Source organism: Carica papaya, chromosome 7, assembly GCF_054855325.1.
Source record: "Carica papaya isolate Zhongbai chromosome 7, ASM5485532v1, whole genome shotgun sequence".
NCBI lineage: Eukaryota > Viridiplantae > Streptophyta > Magnoliopsida > Brassicales > Caricaceae > Carica > Carica papaya.
Genome location: NC_142315.1, coordinates 195,908 through 209,439, shown reverse-complemented (window position 1 = coordinate 209,439; position 13,532 = coordinate 195,908). Strand labels below are relative to the sequence as shown.

The following is a 13,532-nucleotide window of genomic DNA, read 5'->3' as shown; positions in this document are numbered from 1 at the left end:
GAATGAGATCTTTGATTTGTAAAGTAGTTATTGTGATGGGTCGATTAAGCTTATCCAACTTACTAGATGTGTTGGACAAGAAAGAGAGATTTTACCTCAACAATAAGTTTCTTAATTCCTTATCTTACGCTAAATTAAGACATTTTGACACTTCAATAGTTTTTGATATCGCGATGTCTCTGTTATTGATACAATATATAAAACATGTCACTCATTTCTTATTACTATCACGAATGAAATATATATTAGTGTTACATCCCCGATCATTATACGTAAAATCATCGATATTAAATTTGAACAATTCGTTTAAGAGGGATTTAACCTCAAGCTTTTTGTCCTTGCCTCTTGCTCCTAACTCTTACTTGCTTCGATGATAGACAATCTGAAAATTTATGGCAATGTTGGTAGTTTTGATGTTAAATAAAGTATAAAGTGCGTCATTATTATCACAACAATGACACATGGTAAAACTATATATAAAGTATAATTTTTTATTTTTGAATATTTTGAAAAATTAATTACTAAAATTATTATAAATTTATTATAAAAATTAATGAAATATTCCCATTGATACGGAGCCAATTCTAATAGACTTATTAGAAGGTCCCATTAGTGTGCATCTAGTAGGAATTGAACCTACAAATTTACTAATTATGAGTTGGACGCTTTAACCATTCAGCTATGGATGTTTAGTGTGGATTCTCGTACATGGTGAATAACCAAATTCCAATTGAAATGAAATCTTTAGGATAAACCAGTGCAATTTAGGAGGAATCAATGAAAGGACATTAATTCAAATCCTGAATTTTCGAATTAAGATAGATCAAGAATTCTCACTATTTCTTAAATTTATGGACTTAATTTAATTCAGTAGAATTTTTCATTCACATTTTTTTCTACCAAGAACGTTTTATAAAATTCTTGGACCCTCGAATTTGGAGTATCCTACTTTCACGCAATTCACAGGATTCAACAAACAATCGATATTTCATGATCAATGATGTATTATTATTTATAGTAGCGGTTATTATATATCGTATTAACAATCAAAATATGATCGAAAGAAAAAATCCCTATTTGACAGAATTTCTTTCTATCCCTATGAATTCCATTGAACCCAAAAATGATACATTGGAAGAATCTTTTGGAATTTCCTATTAATTAGTTTTAATTAACCTAAAACTACTGCAATATCCTTTTACTTGTAACCAAATTGCATAATATCTCTACTAATTTATTTAAAATTACAATATAAATAAACTTTAAATAAAATATATAATATTATTGAATTAATTAACTTGTAATTAATTTGATAAAAACTTACTATGAAATTATTAATTAATTAATTAATTAATATTTAATGGTAATTTGCTCCTGAAAGTACTAGAGTGACCTTTTATTAATAATAAAATTATCACAAATTGAAATTAATTAATTTAATTCAGCTTTAGAAATTAAATTTTTTTTTTTTCTTTGTAGTTCATAAAAGAATAATTTATGTTATTTTTCCATTAAAAGAAAAAGAGAAACCGAAGCCAAATCCTATCTGTGACTGGAATTAGACATCTCTAATCGAACACCCAAACAACCCCTTTTAAACAGTTATCGGCTGTTAAACAAGCACTCAGAAGGAAACTAGTTAGGGTTTTTCGACGACAGAGAATAAAATTTCCCTAATTCAGGCCTCGGCTAAGCAACTATGGTGTGCGAGAAATGTGGGTTTATCAGAATTTTTCTTTCATATCTACTCAATTATTTTTTAAAGTTATTAATTGTGATTAGCAGTAGGTATTATCATCAATCCTCAAATTTTGATCTTTTTTTGGGTGGTTTTTCAGGCGAGAAGAAGCTGTCGAAGGTGATAGTGCCAGATAAGTGGAAAGAAGGTGCAAGCAACACTACTGAAGCCGGTGGGCGTAAAATCAACGAGAACAAACTCCTCTCCAAGAAGAAAAGGTAATTTTTTCGCATCTTAGGATTACTAATTTTTAATTTGTACATCAGTTGTCTGCAATATTGGTTGTTTTTTTGCAATAATCGAGCTTGTAGATTAACAAGGAACAGGTTAATTTTCGTTTCTACTGTCGAAAGGGGAATATAGTTGTAATGATTTTATTGTGATGTTAAGTTCAGTTTCAGTGGCGAAAATACAGACTTTTTCCCTTTCTTTTTCTGTTCAATTTTTAAAGTTTCGTTTTGTTTGTGCTTAACTGATTCCATAGGAACCAATTTTGATGCCTATGAGAAAAGTCATCTTTTTACGGTCGTAGAAAATTTTGGTGATAATGTTAAGGTGCAGGTGTTTTAGTTTACAATTAGTGATGATCTTCTCTTCTAAGTAAGTGTTATTACCAAGAAAGGTTTTATTTATGGGTTCTGAGAGTCATTTATTGAGATTAGTTATATGCATGATTTGTTGGATTTTTATGGTAGATTGTTAGAGGTTTTGGAGACAGTCTTAATGGGATAACAACAGACACTTGTAATTGCATTATTCTGTATCAAATTATGTGACAATGAATTTAGAGCTGCCTTAGCAGTGGATGCTCGAGAGACCTCATGGTAGGGTGATTTTCTATATTTGAAGTAGGTGGAGCTATAGTGACATGCCAATTTTAATGTAGATTATCAAGCATCACTTTTTGCAGCTTCAATAAGATTATGGATCTTCATGCAGTTGCTAAATCTTGTACCTTTATTGGTTAATCTTTCTCTTTGTTGTTGGTTTGTGTATGTGGCTTCTTTGTATTCTGGTATCTGCTTTTGGTAATATAACTTTTTTGGGTTATCATCGTGAAACACTTTGTTTTTCATCCATATATCAAATGGCTTTCTTTATTTTTTACTGAATGAAGTTAGCTCCATGTCTTTCTATAAGTATCAAATAACAGAGAATTAAGTTTTGATGTCTCCATTTAGTTGAGTGACAAGGAAATAAGGAAATATGCTTGGGTGAGTGATGTTTAATAGATTTATCCCAGATTTCCTAAATAGATTATAAATTATATTTTTTCTAAATCTAGAATTATTGTATTATTTGGAGTCCTATGATTATAATTTTCATACTGGTAGACTCTCTTTCTCTCTCTCGCTCTCCCTCTTGATTTTTATCTTTCTTCCTCTAGACCATATTCTTTTGGTCTGCCTTTCCTCTGCCCTCATGCCAGTCCCTCCTCCTTGGAGATTCCTGTCATTGGGTACTAGCTTTTTGACATTACTCTTGAGGGTGGAGCTGTTGACTCGCAGAGAGTGTTTGAGGATGTTAGAGTTACTCAATCCTCCATTCTTTATGGGAGAGCTTAGGTGGGATGGCTTGCTAATGGCTTGGGTGAGTTCTACTGGGAAAAAAGGAGAAAGTTCTTACCTTGGGAGCATGAAGGGAGGGCAACACAATCTCTAGTTAGCATTGGGTTCATATAGGGGAAATAGGTTCTGGATGCTTATTAAGCGATCTAGGGATTCATGCTAGAGAATCTTCAGTTCTAAAGGTTATAAGGCTGATGGTTGGTGGCAGTTCCTGAAAGCCCTGGGTGACGTCTCGGAGAAGTCAGTTCTGACTGCAACCTGTTTCCTGCTACCTAAGCCTTCTCCTCTTGTTGTTGGGTCTAAAGGAAATGTTTCATGGGATCCTCAACTCGATTTGACTCCGGTTGCATGCAAATCTTCATGCCCTACTTGCAAAATCTTGCTCCTGATCTTACTTCAAATGGCTTCAAATGGAGGAAAGAAGTTGCAATTTTGTGCAAAGATTGTGAGCAACTTGGTTTTGAAGAAGGATGTAGGTCCTAAATTGGTTGGGCTAAATTCAAATTCCAAGACCCAACTCCTGCAACCAAAATATGGTATCGGCTGATTCAGGCTAATCTCAAAAAACCCAAGGCATGTCTGTTGGAAAGGGTAATAAGTTCCAGTCAAAAGCAGAAATCTAGAAAATTTAAAAGTGGGTTAGGGTTCTTTGGATGGAGCTGGTGGTTGAATTGCTTTTAAGGACTTGTTCTAGGGAAATCAGCTTGAGTCCCCAGATTTTCTTCTTCTTCACCTTCATTTGGTTTGCCTGTAGTAGGAGCTTCTTCAGTGCCCATTGCACACAGCTTTGAAAATCCTAGCTCTTTTAGTTTCTTGTCTGAGTTGGATGACTTGGTTTTGCTCGGGAGCACTGAATATGGCCCTTTGCTTATGAAAGCTTCGAGTAGGAGCTTGGAGGACTCTTCTATCTGACCCCTGGCCATGGTGCATGGTGGAAATCTCGCCTATGTCTGTGCAAGGATATTGAGAGGGGAAGAAATTGATGTGACTAGAGTGAGAACTAGGAGTTAGGGGATTTCAGTGTTTTCATCCCTGCCAATTCAATCCAGGTCGAAGCTTTGCATTGGGTCATGAATAACATAGCTGGGATTAGTAGATTATTGGGGGTTGGTTTTGATGGTTTCGGAAACCAAGCTATTGAGTTGTTCAGTGCAATTGAAGAGAGTAAGAAGGCTAAAGGGGATGATAGAACTCCAAAGTTCCGAGGTAAGAGAAGAGGAGTATGGTTTGGGAGAGGGAGCTCAAAAGGACTAGGAAAGTTATAGCTTTGCGAACTATGATAAGGGAGATAGGACTAGGAAAGTTATGATGTATGTGTCAGATTATTACCTTGGAATTGAGGATTTGAACAATAAAGGGAAAAAACAAGATCATGAGAGTTCAAGTAACTTAAAAATGTCCTCTTTCTATTGTAATGATGCTTACAATTGCTCTATGATAAGAGGTGAATTTCTTTGAAGATTGAACATGTTCTTCTAGGCTGACTTTGGTTTTTTGATGAGCATGTTCGAATGATGAAATTTGTCACCTTATGTTTAGAGTGAAGGATGAGTTTTGGAATCTGTTACTATACCGAAGATGTTAAATAACATACAAGCCAGCGGCAGTCAATGAAAACAGTCAAATGATGGATACAGCATGAGAAGTTGTGAACCATCAATATCAAATTTCAAACAGCCAGCTCTAAAAGTCTTCCACCTAAATAGATTTCTTCATGGTATGTTCAAAAAAGGCAAGGCAACAACTGGATCTAAGGAGATTTAATCGTACGATCAGGATATACCAATTTTTGATAATGTTGATTTCATACTACTTCCAGAGTTTCACAACCCTGACCAGTTAGTTACATTGTTTTGGCTTCTGACAAGGATGTTCAAATGCAAAGTATGCTAATTTTAATTGAGAAGCTCCAAGATCCATGTTTTATGTCATTTGCTATTTCCAAATTCAAGGACAAGTTTTTTTCATCTGGGGGAGAATGATATAGATTTATACTAGACCTAAATAGCTTAAACATGTCATTTATTTTAATTTGGAGTTATTTTATTATTTAGAAGTCCTATAATTATTTACTAGTTCTGGTATTAGTATTTATATTTTAGAAAATATTAGCCTGATTTTATTTGGGTAAGGTTACTGAAGGAGTACCACAATGCCTGTTAATCTCACTTTTCAGAGAAGTCCAATTATTATATAGTCCTTGAGAATTTTCTCAATATTCTGGATTGTGTGACACACTCAACTCTTGTTTGCTATGCTTATCAATTCTAATGTCTAGGTTCTAAGAAATCTAGGTTTTACCTCAACTTTATTAGATAGGAAGATTCCTCCCAAATATGTCCTACATTAGCGACTTAAACGCACTTCACCAAAAGAAAAAAAAAGAGGGATCCAGCAAAGATAACAAAATGGTGATCAATAGTCTCAGTCATGGGACTAATTGATTCTATTAAGGAGACATATGTATTGAGGACGAGAGAGAGATGGGGGGTGATACTAATCCATTTCTTGGGTGTACTTTAGTTTTCTTCGGCATTCACTATTCTGTGTCTGCCTGCATATTATTCTGGTTTCTTAATTTTCCATTCTTGTAATGCTATTTGTCACATAATTGCCTGCAGATGGACTCCTTATGGAAATACTAAGTGCATCATTTGCAAGCAGCAAGTTCACCAGGATGCCAAATACTGTCATACATGCGCATATTCCAAAGGTAATGGCGGTTTATCTCGTGATCATATTGTATCTTCAGTTTAATTTTCTCTGTGCGATATAACAAGATCGGAAATGCTGTAATTGTTTGCAGGAGTATGTGCAATGTGCGGGAAACAAGTTCTGGACACCAAGTTTTACAAACAAAGCAATGTATAGTATGAAGAAGATATGAATTGGGATTCGCTTTTAGATATCATGACCGATTCTGTGAGTAAAAAAGTAAGAACTCAATGAATTTGGCACATAGGCTATTATGGTTAATGTGCTTATGTTATTCTGGGTGAATCATCTTTTTCCTGATTCATGAATTGTAATGCTATAACTTTTCGGTAAAGTGAATCTTTGTAGATTAGATTTCCTGTGAATCATGATTCTTGCCGTAGTATCATGCGTGATTATGGTCCAGAGGCTTGAAAGGTTAGCTGTCCAGATACAAAAGTTGTTGCTCAGATGATAAACATGCATGTATGCTTCTGTTTATATAATTGTTTTGTATTATCTGTCCTTTACAAATCTAGTAGTGAGGATTGGTACTATAGACTTGGTGCTTACACTTGGTAGTCTCATTAAGCTTTTTCTTGCTTTTAATTAGTCTAATCATACTTTTCTGTCCTGTTATTTGATTTATTGGTATACAACTTATGCTGTATTTTAATTTTTTAATCTTACATGAAATTATTAATTCTTAAATTTTCTTTTTCTGTTTCCCCTTGAATTTTTATAGAATGTGAAGATGTATGGAAACAAAAAAAGGAAAATAAGTCCATGTAAAATGCTTAGAAATAGATAAATGAAGACATATCTGAGTTCTTTTAAATGTAGTCTTGAGAGGCATACCTTGGCTTGAAAATACTTTGCCCATGTATATGTTAAAAAAGAAAAGGGAGAATTCTTTGAAGTGGGGAAGCATATGTTCATAGTTGCTTTATGAGAAAGAAGACAAAGGTAGATTCCATTGTCATTAAGACCAAAAGGGACAAAAAAGAAAAAATTTATCCTTTTTGTTTCTTTCTGTTGAAAATCAAATTAGTTTGAGACAGGTGTATCTAAGTGGTCCATCCAAAGAAAAATAGACTTTCTTAGATGATGATTCTTGAATACTCTTCCTAGTCTGTAAAGAGGTGCAAAAGTGACTGTTGAAAATTGTATTATCACATCTTTGGAAACTGTTTACAGCTGCGTCCATTGAACAGACCTGTATTTAGTTGTATACAAGAAATTGAGAGCTAAAAAAGAAAGGATTAAACAACTATGTGTCAACATCTGTATTTGGTTTTTAATAGTATTCCTGCTAAATCAATAATTATACAAAGCTAATACAAACCAATTCTAAGTGACATCAAAATCTTAATATTAATTAACCACATATTTGTACTTCCAGGTTTACAGACAGACAGAGAGAGAACAAATAATCAAGCCCCAAAAATTTTGAACACTACACAACAACATCAACAAATTCAAGTAATTACAAGCAGGGGCATGTTTTATATCATCGATACAGTTATGCCCTCATGAATTATACCCCCCAAAAAGAATCATTCGCTCGTGGAATATCTGGTATTCCAATACTTCTCAATTTCTTCTGCTGTCCTTCCTGGTATTCTTCCCGCGATCAGTGACCATCTGATAGATTTGAAATTGCACTGACTTTAAATGTAAATAAGTGTTTGTTGGTTTATACACTCGTTTTTAAGTATACGTACTTGCATTGTTTGATGAGAATTTGTAATCGAAAATCTCACTCACCCTCGAGATAGCTTTGACAAGATAAAAATTGTAGATTCGAATGAACTTTTAAAGAATGAAAATTGATCAAGAAGAGAAATGGAGGAAACCTAGTACCTCTCCCCAACAAGATTGTACATCCTTATAATGAGTGTTTCCTCATCTTCAGAAAATTCCAGCTTTGATTCCATACTTGTTTCCTCTGAAAATTTTACAAGAAGATTTCCAGCAATCATATGTAAATGTTCCAAGAAATTTTCTCAGACAACAAACATATATAGAATTGAAATAAATACCTTGAGAATCTGTTGGCGGAGTGTTTTCGGAAGAGGAATGTTGAGATTCAGCCATGAGAAAAAGAAATCAGAGAGTGGAAGTTGGTGGGTGTTTGGATGAGACAGAGCAAGTGTTTGAGAATAAATAGGAGAAACTGCAGAATGGTAGTTGAACAAGCTGGTTTGATTGTTAGTTGAGATTTTGGTGTGTATTGTTTTTTTTCTATTTATGTCTTTTTTTACACTGTTAATCAGGCTAAGGATGGATTACATCTCATCTCATCTCATCTCATCAATCCATGAACCCTAACAAATCAATATACATATTAACGTAGGAGTGTTAAATGATTTATTCTTATAAAGTGTATTAATTTTACTTTCTATTATTTTCCCACTTATATTATATTATTGTGATTATTATAATAATTAGATTAATACAAGTATCAGCCTAATTAATTTTGAAGTATGATATTAAATTTCAGAAAATATCTGAACATCAAAAAGTTGTTTTAATTTTAGGTACAGAACCTGGAGATAATTGTTTTCTTTTGGAAATTAATCAATAATTCTTGTCTCTCTGCAATTAAATCAACTAATTAAAGGGAGTAGGTTTGATTATGTAAGTCACAATTGTAGGACCTACTTATTTTCAATAAGTTTTTGGCTTAAATACACAATACATCATATAATGCTGGACCAATTAAACATAGTAGCTACATCCCCTAAGACCATGTGTATGTAGATGGTCTGGAGACCCAGCAGAGCAAGAGATTTCATATATGATGTCAAGTGATTACTACACAGAGTTACTGGATAAGGGTAAAATGTTAACAACTTCTTCCTCCCTTCTGTATCTGTATATATCTATTGATTATTACCAAGTAGGGAAGTGCTTACAGTCTACGGGTTTCACACAAAAACTATTGCTCACAATCCTTGGCCGTTTAAGCCCAGAACAAGAGATCATAATTTTTAAAACTTTGAAATTCGTCAAAGTTTAACAGCTAACAATATATGCATGACATTCTTCATATAATTATACAAATTGATAGAGGTGAATACATTCCAGTGATTCATAGTTTTTTAACATGTCAAAGAAACAAAGTATAATATTAGAAGGCACAACTAAATGGTTCAAGAAGAAGTAGCAATCATGTGAGTATGCTTTCTCCCATCATTGCAGCTCAGAAACCATGGATTTTAATGTGTTCCTTCTTCACAACGGCAGCCTGCAGTGAGTTAAAAAGAACCAGAAACTAGCAACAATACAAGATTTCTACTTTTGCAACACACATACCAGACAGACATCATATCAATTCAATTACCTGAACAAGGAAGTTTGAAGCATTCTTCCTCCGATCACCTTGTAGTTGAATAACCTACAAACGTTAAAGCAATCCTGTAAAATCAAAATTCTTCGAGCCTAGTTAATGTTGCATGAGCAAATCGAATATTGTGAAAGACTATATCAAGAAATAGGTTGGTAACCTGGCCTAATTCTGAGTCTTGAACAACAGTACCATTGCAGCAAAACTACTTCTTGAAGTCCTTGAGTATCTTGCTGTAACTAAATTCCTTCTTCAAACCCTGTACACTGGTCAGACTTTTTCTACCATTCCTTTGCTGTATGTCTACGTGTACGTATTCCTTTGCTCTGGCACTTGAGTTCTCAGTATTTGCCTCAGCGAATGGATCTGCTTGAAATCACACATAACAGCAGATTCGAATAAAATAAAGGTCACAACTTGAATTGATTCCATGAAGCTCAAAAAGGGTATATTCACTTTGTTCTGAAGAAAAGAGAGCATTCATAATTACTTGAAGAAAGTAAGAACATACCTTCCAAAGGCAATAGGAATTTGAATGTCGAGTTCTGCCATGAAATCTTGGATGATAAAAGTGATAACAATTTTAGCTGCTTTCATAAAATTGCTTGCAGGCGCAATAGATGATAAAGACTGATCCAGATTCAAGCGTGTGAACGAACAGATTAAGATCCCTAGTCTCATTTTGATGGATCAAAAGAAAATAGAATTTCTGATTATATCAGATAGGCAAAGAATTTTGTCTACTATATCTATCATCATGATGATATATCTACCCAGCATTCAATATATAGCATCATCAAATAAGTGAACACCATCAAACAAGATACGAATATCTAGAGCAGATCAAAACAAAGAACTATGAAGTCAATCTTGAAGGCAGATGGACATATTTTTAATAATGACAATTGTCATTATCTTGGTAGTCGGATTACAGAAACACAATTTGCAAAAGTCAACCAAGAAGGAGAAAGTTACCCGACAGAGAGAGAGAGAGAGAGAGAGAGGATTAGATAATGAGATGAGTTAGAACTAAAACAAAAGTATTTGCAAGTCTTGGTCTTCCATATTATATGAGTGCAAATCTCATGCACCACACGCTTTTTGGCTAAACCCTCAATTTCCAATTGTTTTGCTTGTCTTTAATTAGAGGATTCTTTTCTTTCTCCTCTCTTTTATCTTCTTTTTACTTTCTTTTTCCTGTTTGGGTTGGAAAACAGAGACGGGAAGAATTAGGAATAATGTGGAGGATGTTAACCCCAGTAAATGAAGAAAAATGAGACTTTTAATCAGGCTTTCTACAGGTAGAGATGGTATGAATGATGATTTTGTAATATAAAAATGACAGACTTCCCATGAACCAACTAACCAACTAAAATGTGAAGACTTGCAGCAGAGCCAATTTGATCTGGAAATGGAATACGACGTTCCTGAATTGAAGCAGAAGTATATAGACAGAGAAAACAAAGAAGCAGATTTTGAATTGTTTGTAAACAAGCATCTTGTTCTAACATCACTGAATTATGTATATTATGGTTAAAACTTGACGACAACTATAAATCAGTCTGGCAATTCTTTTCACTCACCATGGAAAGGAAAAAGCTTGTTATGAAGGGCAAAGACCATAAAGGGCATAGTGGAAATTATTGATGATTAGTCTCTAAGATATCTACTTCAAGAACAAATAAAAAAAGCGTCTCCTATAATTATGCAAAAACATCAATCTCCAACTATACAACTCAAACCCTCAAACTATCCATCGAAGAACATAGCGTTTTGGACAATTGAGGACTCCCATGCGCTAACCAAAAGAACTGTGAAGAGTTGCAGCAGGAGCTACATTGATATGAAAATGAAAACAAGTATTGAATTGCATAAAGACTTACAAATGAAAACAAGTTCCTTCAATCATGAATGAAAATGAAGACGGGCGAGAATGAAAGACAATTGAATCCATGAACATCTGTCTCACCATTCATTTCTTTCATTTTGACCATGGAAGAGACATTGAATCCACATCTCAAGTTACTCAACCTTAATAGTCAGCCCACTAAACCAGCCAACAAAGATGACAAACAACCAAGAAAGTTCAACAATATTTTGAGTTCAGCATTGGAATTTGCAACAAAGACGAGAAAGAATTAAAGGATCCTTTGCACAAGTCATAAGAAAACTACTAGATTTTATTCATAGCATAAGTTCTTAAATTTTTTCACAAAAGGCCTCAATAGGACCTACGACACACAGTTCGAAACTTGGGTACTAATAACCAGAAAACACCACGAAATCACTTAGAAACCCCCACGCAGACGCAGGACAAGGTGCAGGGTGGACTCCTTCTGGATGTTATAATCAGCCAAAGTCCTGCCATCTTCCAGCTGCTTCCCAGCGAAGATCAGCCTCTGCTGGTCCGGTGGGATCCCTTCCTTATCCTGGATCTTAGCCTTCACATTGTCAATGGTGTCACTGCTCTCAACCTCAAGGGTGATCGTCTTCCCGGTAAGGGTCTTGACGAAGATCTGCATCCCACCACGAAGACGAAGAACCAGGTGAAGGGTCGACTCCTTCTGGATGTTATAGTCAGCCAATGTCCTGCCGTCCTCCAGCTGCTTTCCAGCGAAGATCAACCTCTGCTGGTCTGGGGGGATCCCCTCCTTGTCCTGGATCTTGGCCTTGACGTTGTCAATGGTGTCGCTGCTCTCTACCTCGAGGGTGATCGTCTTCCCTGTAAGGGTCTTGACGAAGATCTGCATCCCACCACGAAGACGGAGAACCAGATGGAGGGTCGACTCCTTCTGAATGTTATAGTCGGCGAGGGTCCTGCCGTCCTCAAGCTGCTTTCCGGCGAAGATCAGCCTCTGCTGGTCTGGGGGGATGCCCTCCTTGTCCTGGATCTTGGCCTTGACGTTGTCAATGGTGTCGCTGCTCTCTACCTCGAGGGTGATCGTCTTCCCTGTAAGGGTCTTGACGAAGATCTGCATCCCACCACGAAGACGGAGAACCAGATGGAGGGTTGACTCCTTCTGAATGTTATAGTCGGCGAGGGTCCTGCCGTCCTCGAGCTGCTTTCCGGCGAAGATCAGCCTCTGCTGGTCTGGGGGGATGCCCTCCTTGTCCTGGATCTTGGCCTTGACGTTGTCAATTGTGTCGCTGCTCTCTACCTCGAGGGTGATCGTCTTCCCCGTAAGGGTCTTGACGAAGATCTGCATCCCACCACGGAGACGGAGCACCAAGTGGAGGGTCGACTCCTTCTGGATGTTGTAATCCGCCAAGGTCCTGCCGTCCTCGAGCTGCTTTCCGGCGAAGATCAGCCTCTGCTGGTCTGGGGGGATGCCCTCCTTATCCTGGATCTTGGCCTTGACGTTGTCAATTGTGTCGCTGCCCTCAACCTCAAGGGTGATCGTCTTACCCGTTAGGGTCTTGACGAAGATCTGCATCCCACCACGGAGGCGGAGAACAAGGTGGAGAGTCGATTCCTTTTGGATGTTGTAATCGGCTAGGGTACGGCCGTCTTCGAGCTGTTTTCCGGCGAAGATCAGACGCTGCTGGTCCGGTGGGATCCCTTCTTTGTCCTGGATCTTAGCCTTAACGTTGTCGATGGTGTCGCTGCTCTCCACCTCCAAGGTGATGGTCTTGCCGGTGAGTGTCTTGACGAAGATCTGCATCTGTTTTCACAAACAATTCATAAAATAATAATAATAATAATGAACCAGAAAGAAGAAAATAAAAAAACTCGAAAAGATCAGAGAAATGAAAGTGAAAAGAAGGGAAAACGAAAGAGAAAGAGGTTACAAGAAGGAACCTTGAGAGAGTTTTCTTCCTCGGTTTCTCTAGAAAATAGGTAGACGAATCAACGAAGAAAACAAGGGGGTGTAGATCTGAATTTATAGCAGGAGAGGAAGATAACTGGGTCACGGCAAGTGCGAAGGAGACCAATGAGAAAACGCCACGTGTGATGATGAGGTGTCGTGGCATAATTTAGACGGCAAGTTGTCTTAGTAAATTAAATAGAGAATCCGATATTGACGAAGTGATAACGGGGGTAGGTAGGCCGCCGTTATGACGGAGATGACGGAGGAGGAACGTTTCCGTTAGGTTTTTGCAGGCGGTGGTGTTGGGTATTTGGATGGTAAATGAGTCGTATTTGTTAAACAATGCCGAAGTTTTAGGGAATTCATCACAAATT

General features: G+C 36.4%; 3 protein-coding genes across 5 annotated transcripts; 1 reads left to right on the top strand and 2 right to left on the bottom strand.

The window, feature by feature from the left end:
- Positions 1-1,555: 1,555 nt before the first annotated feature.
- Positions 1,556-7,773, top strand: LOC110806738 (postsynaptic protein-like protein). Of its 2 annotated transcripts, XR_002538349.2 has the most exons (5): positions 1,556-1,715; positions 1,839-1,956; positions 5,928-6,019; positions 6,113-6,240; positions 7,403-7,773. XR_002538349.2 is itself a non-coding variant. In XM_022031663.2 (4 exons), the coding sequence occupies exons 1-4, from the start codon at positions 1,700-1,702 to the stop codon at positions 6,175-6,177; spliced, it is 291 nt and encodes a 96-aa protein (XP_021887355.1). In that variant the 5' UTR covers positions 1,556-1,699; the 3' UTR covers positions 6,178-6,519. The 2 variants fall into 2 exon arrangements, 1 of the variants encoding a protein (XP_021887355.1); XM_022031663.2 differs by lacking the exon at positions 7,403-7,773 and having other exon boundaries at positions 6,113-6,519.
- LOC110806741 (MYB-like transcription factor ETC1) lies at positions 7,356-9,979 on the bottom strand. 2 transcript variants are annotated; one of them, XM_088206806.1, is made up of 6 exons: positions 9,861-9,979; positions 9,510-9,715; positions 9,347-9,400; positions 8,043-9,250; positions 7,864-7,948; positions 7,356-7,644 (listed from the first exon to the last, which is right to left on the bottom strand). In XM_088206806.1, exons 4-6 carry the CDS (start codon positions 8,095-8,097, stop codon positions 7,557-7,559), a joined length of 228 nt encoding a protein of 75 aa, XP_088062932.1. In that variant the 5' UTR covers positions 8,098-9,250; positions 9,347-9,400; positions 9,510-9,715; positions 9,861-9,979; the 3' UTR covers positions 7,356-7,556. The 2 variants fall into 2 exon arrangements, with proteins under 2 accessions (XP_088062932.1, XP_088062930.1); XM_088206804.1 differs by having other exon boundaries at positions 8,043-9,400.
- A 1,532-nt stretch (positions 9,980-11,511) lies between these two features.
- On the bottom strand, positions 11,512-13,308 carry LOC110806735 (polyubiquitin). Its single transcript, XM_022031660.2, has 2 exons — positions 13,149-13,308; positions 11,512-13,011 (listed from the first exon to the last, which is right to left on the bottom strand). The coding sequence occupies exon 2, from the start codon at positions 13,009-13,011 to the stop codon at positions 11,638-11,640; it is 1,374 nt and encodes a 457-aa protein (XP_021887352.1). The 5' UTR covers positions 13,149-13,308; the 3' UTR covers positions 11,512-11,637.
- Positions 13,309-13,532: the final 224 nt, after the last annotated feature.

Bases quoted from the DNA above. Each gene is read 5' to 3' on its own strand.
- LOC110806738 (XM_022031663.2), top strand. The intron at 1,957-5,927 runs GTAATTTTTTCG...AATTGCCTGCAG, and splicing joins CTCCTCTCCAAGAAGAAAAG to ATGGACTCCTTATGGAAATA. The intron at 6,020-6,112 runs GTAATGGCGGTT...AATTGTTTGCAG, and splicing joins TACATGCGCATATTCCAAAG to GAGTATGTGCAATGTGCGGG.
- LOC110806735 (XM_022031660.2), bottom strand. From the start codon at position 13,011: ATGCAGATCTTCGTCAAGACACTCACCGGCAAGACCATCACCTTGGAG.
- LOC110806741 (XM_088206804.1), bottom strand. From the start codon at position 8,097: ATGGCTGAATCTCAACATTCCTCTTCCGAAAACACTCCGCCAACAGAT. The intron at 7,949-8,042 runs GTATTTATTTCA...TAAAATTTTCAG, and splicing joins TCCGCCAACAGATTCTCAAG to AGGAAACAAGTATGGAATCA. The intron at 7,645-7,863 runs GTACTAGGTTTC...CAAATCTATCAG, and splicing joins TACAATCTTGTTGGGGAGAG to ATGGTCACTGATCGCGGGAA.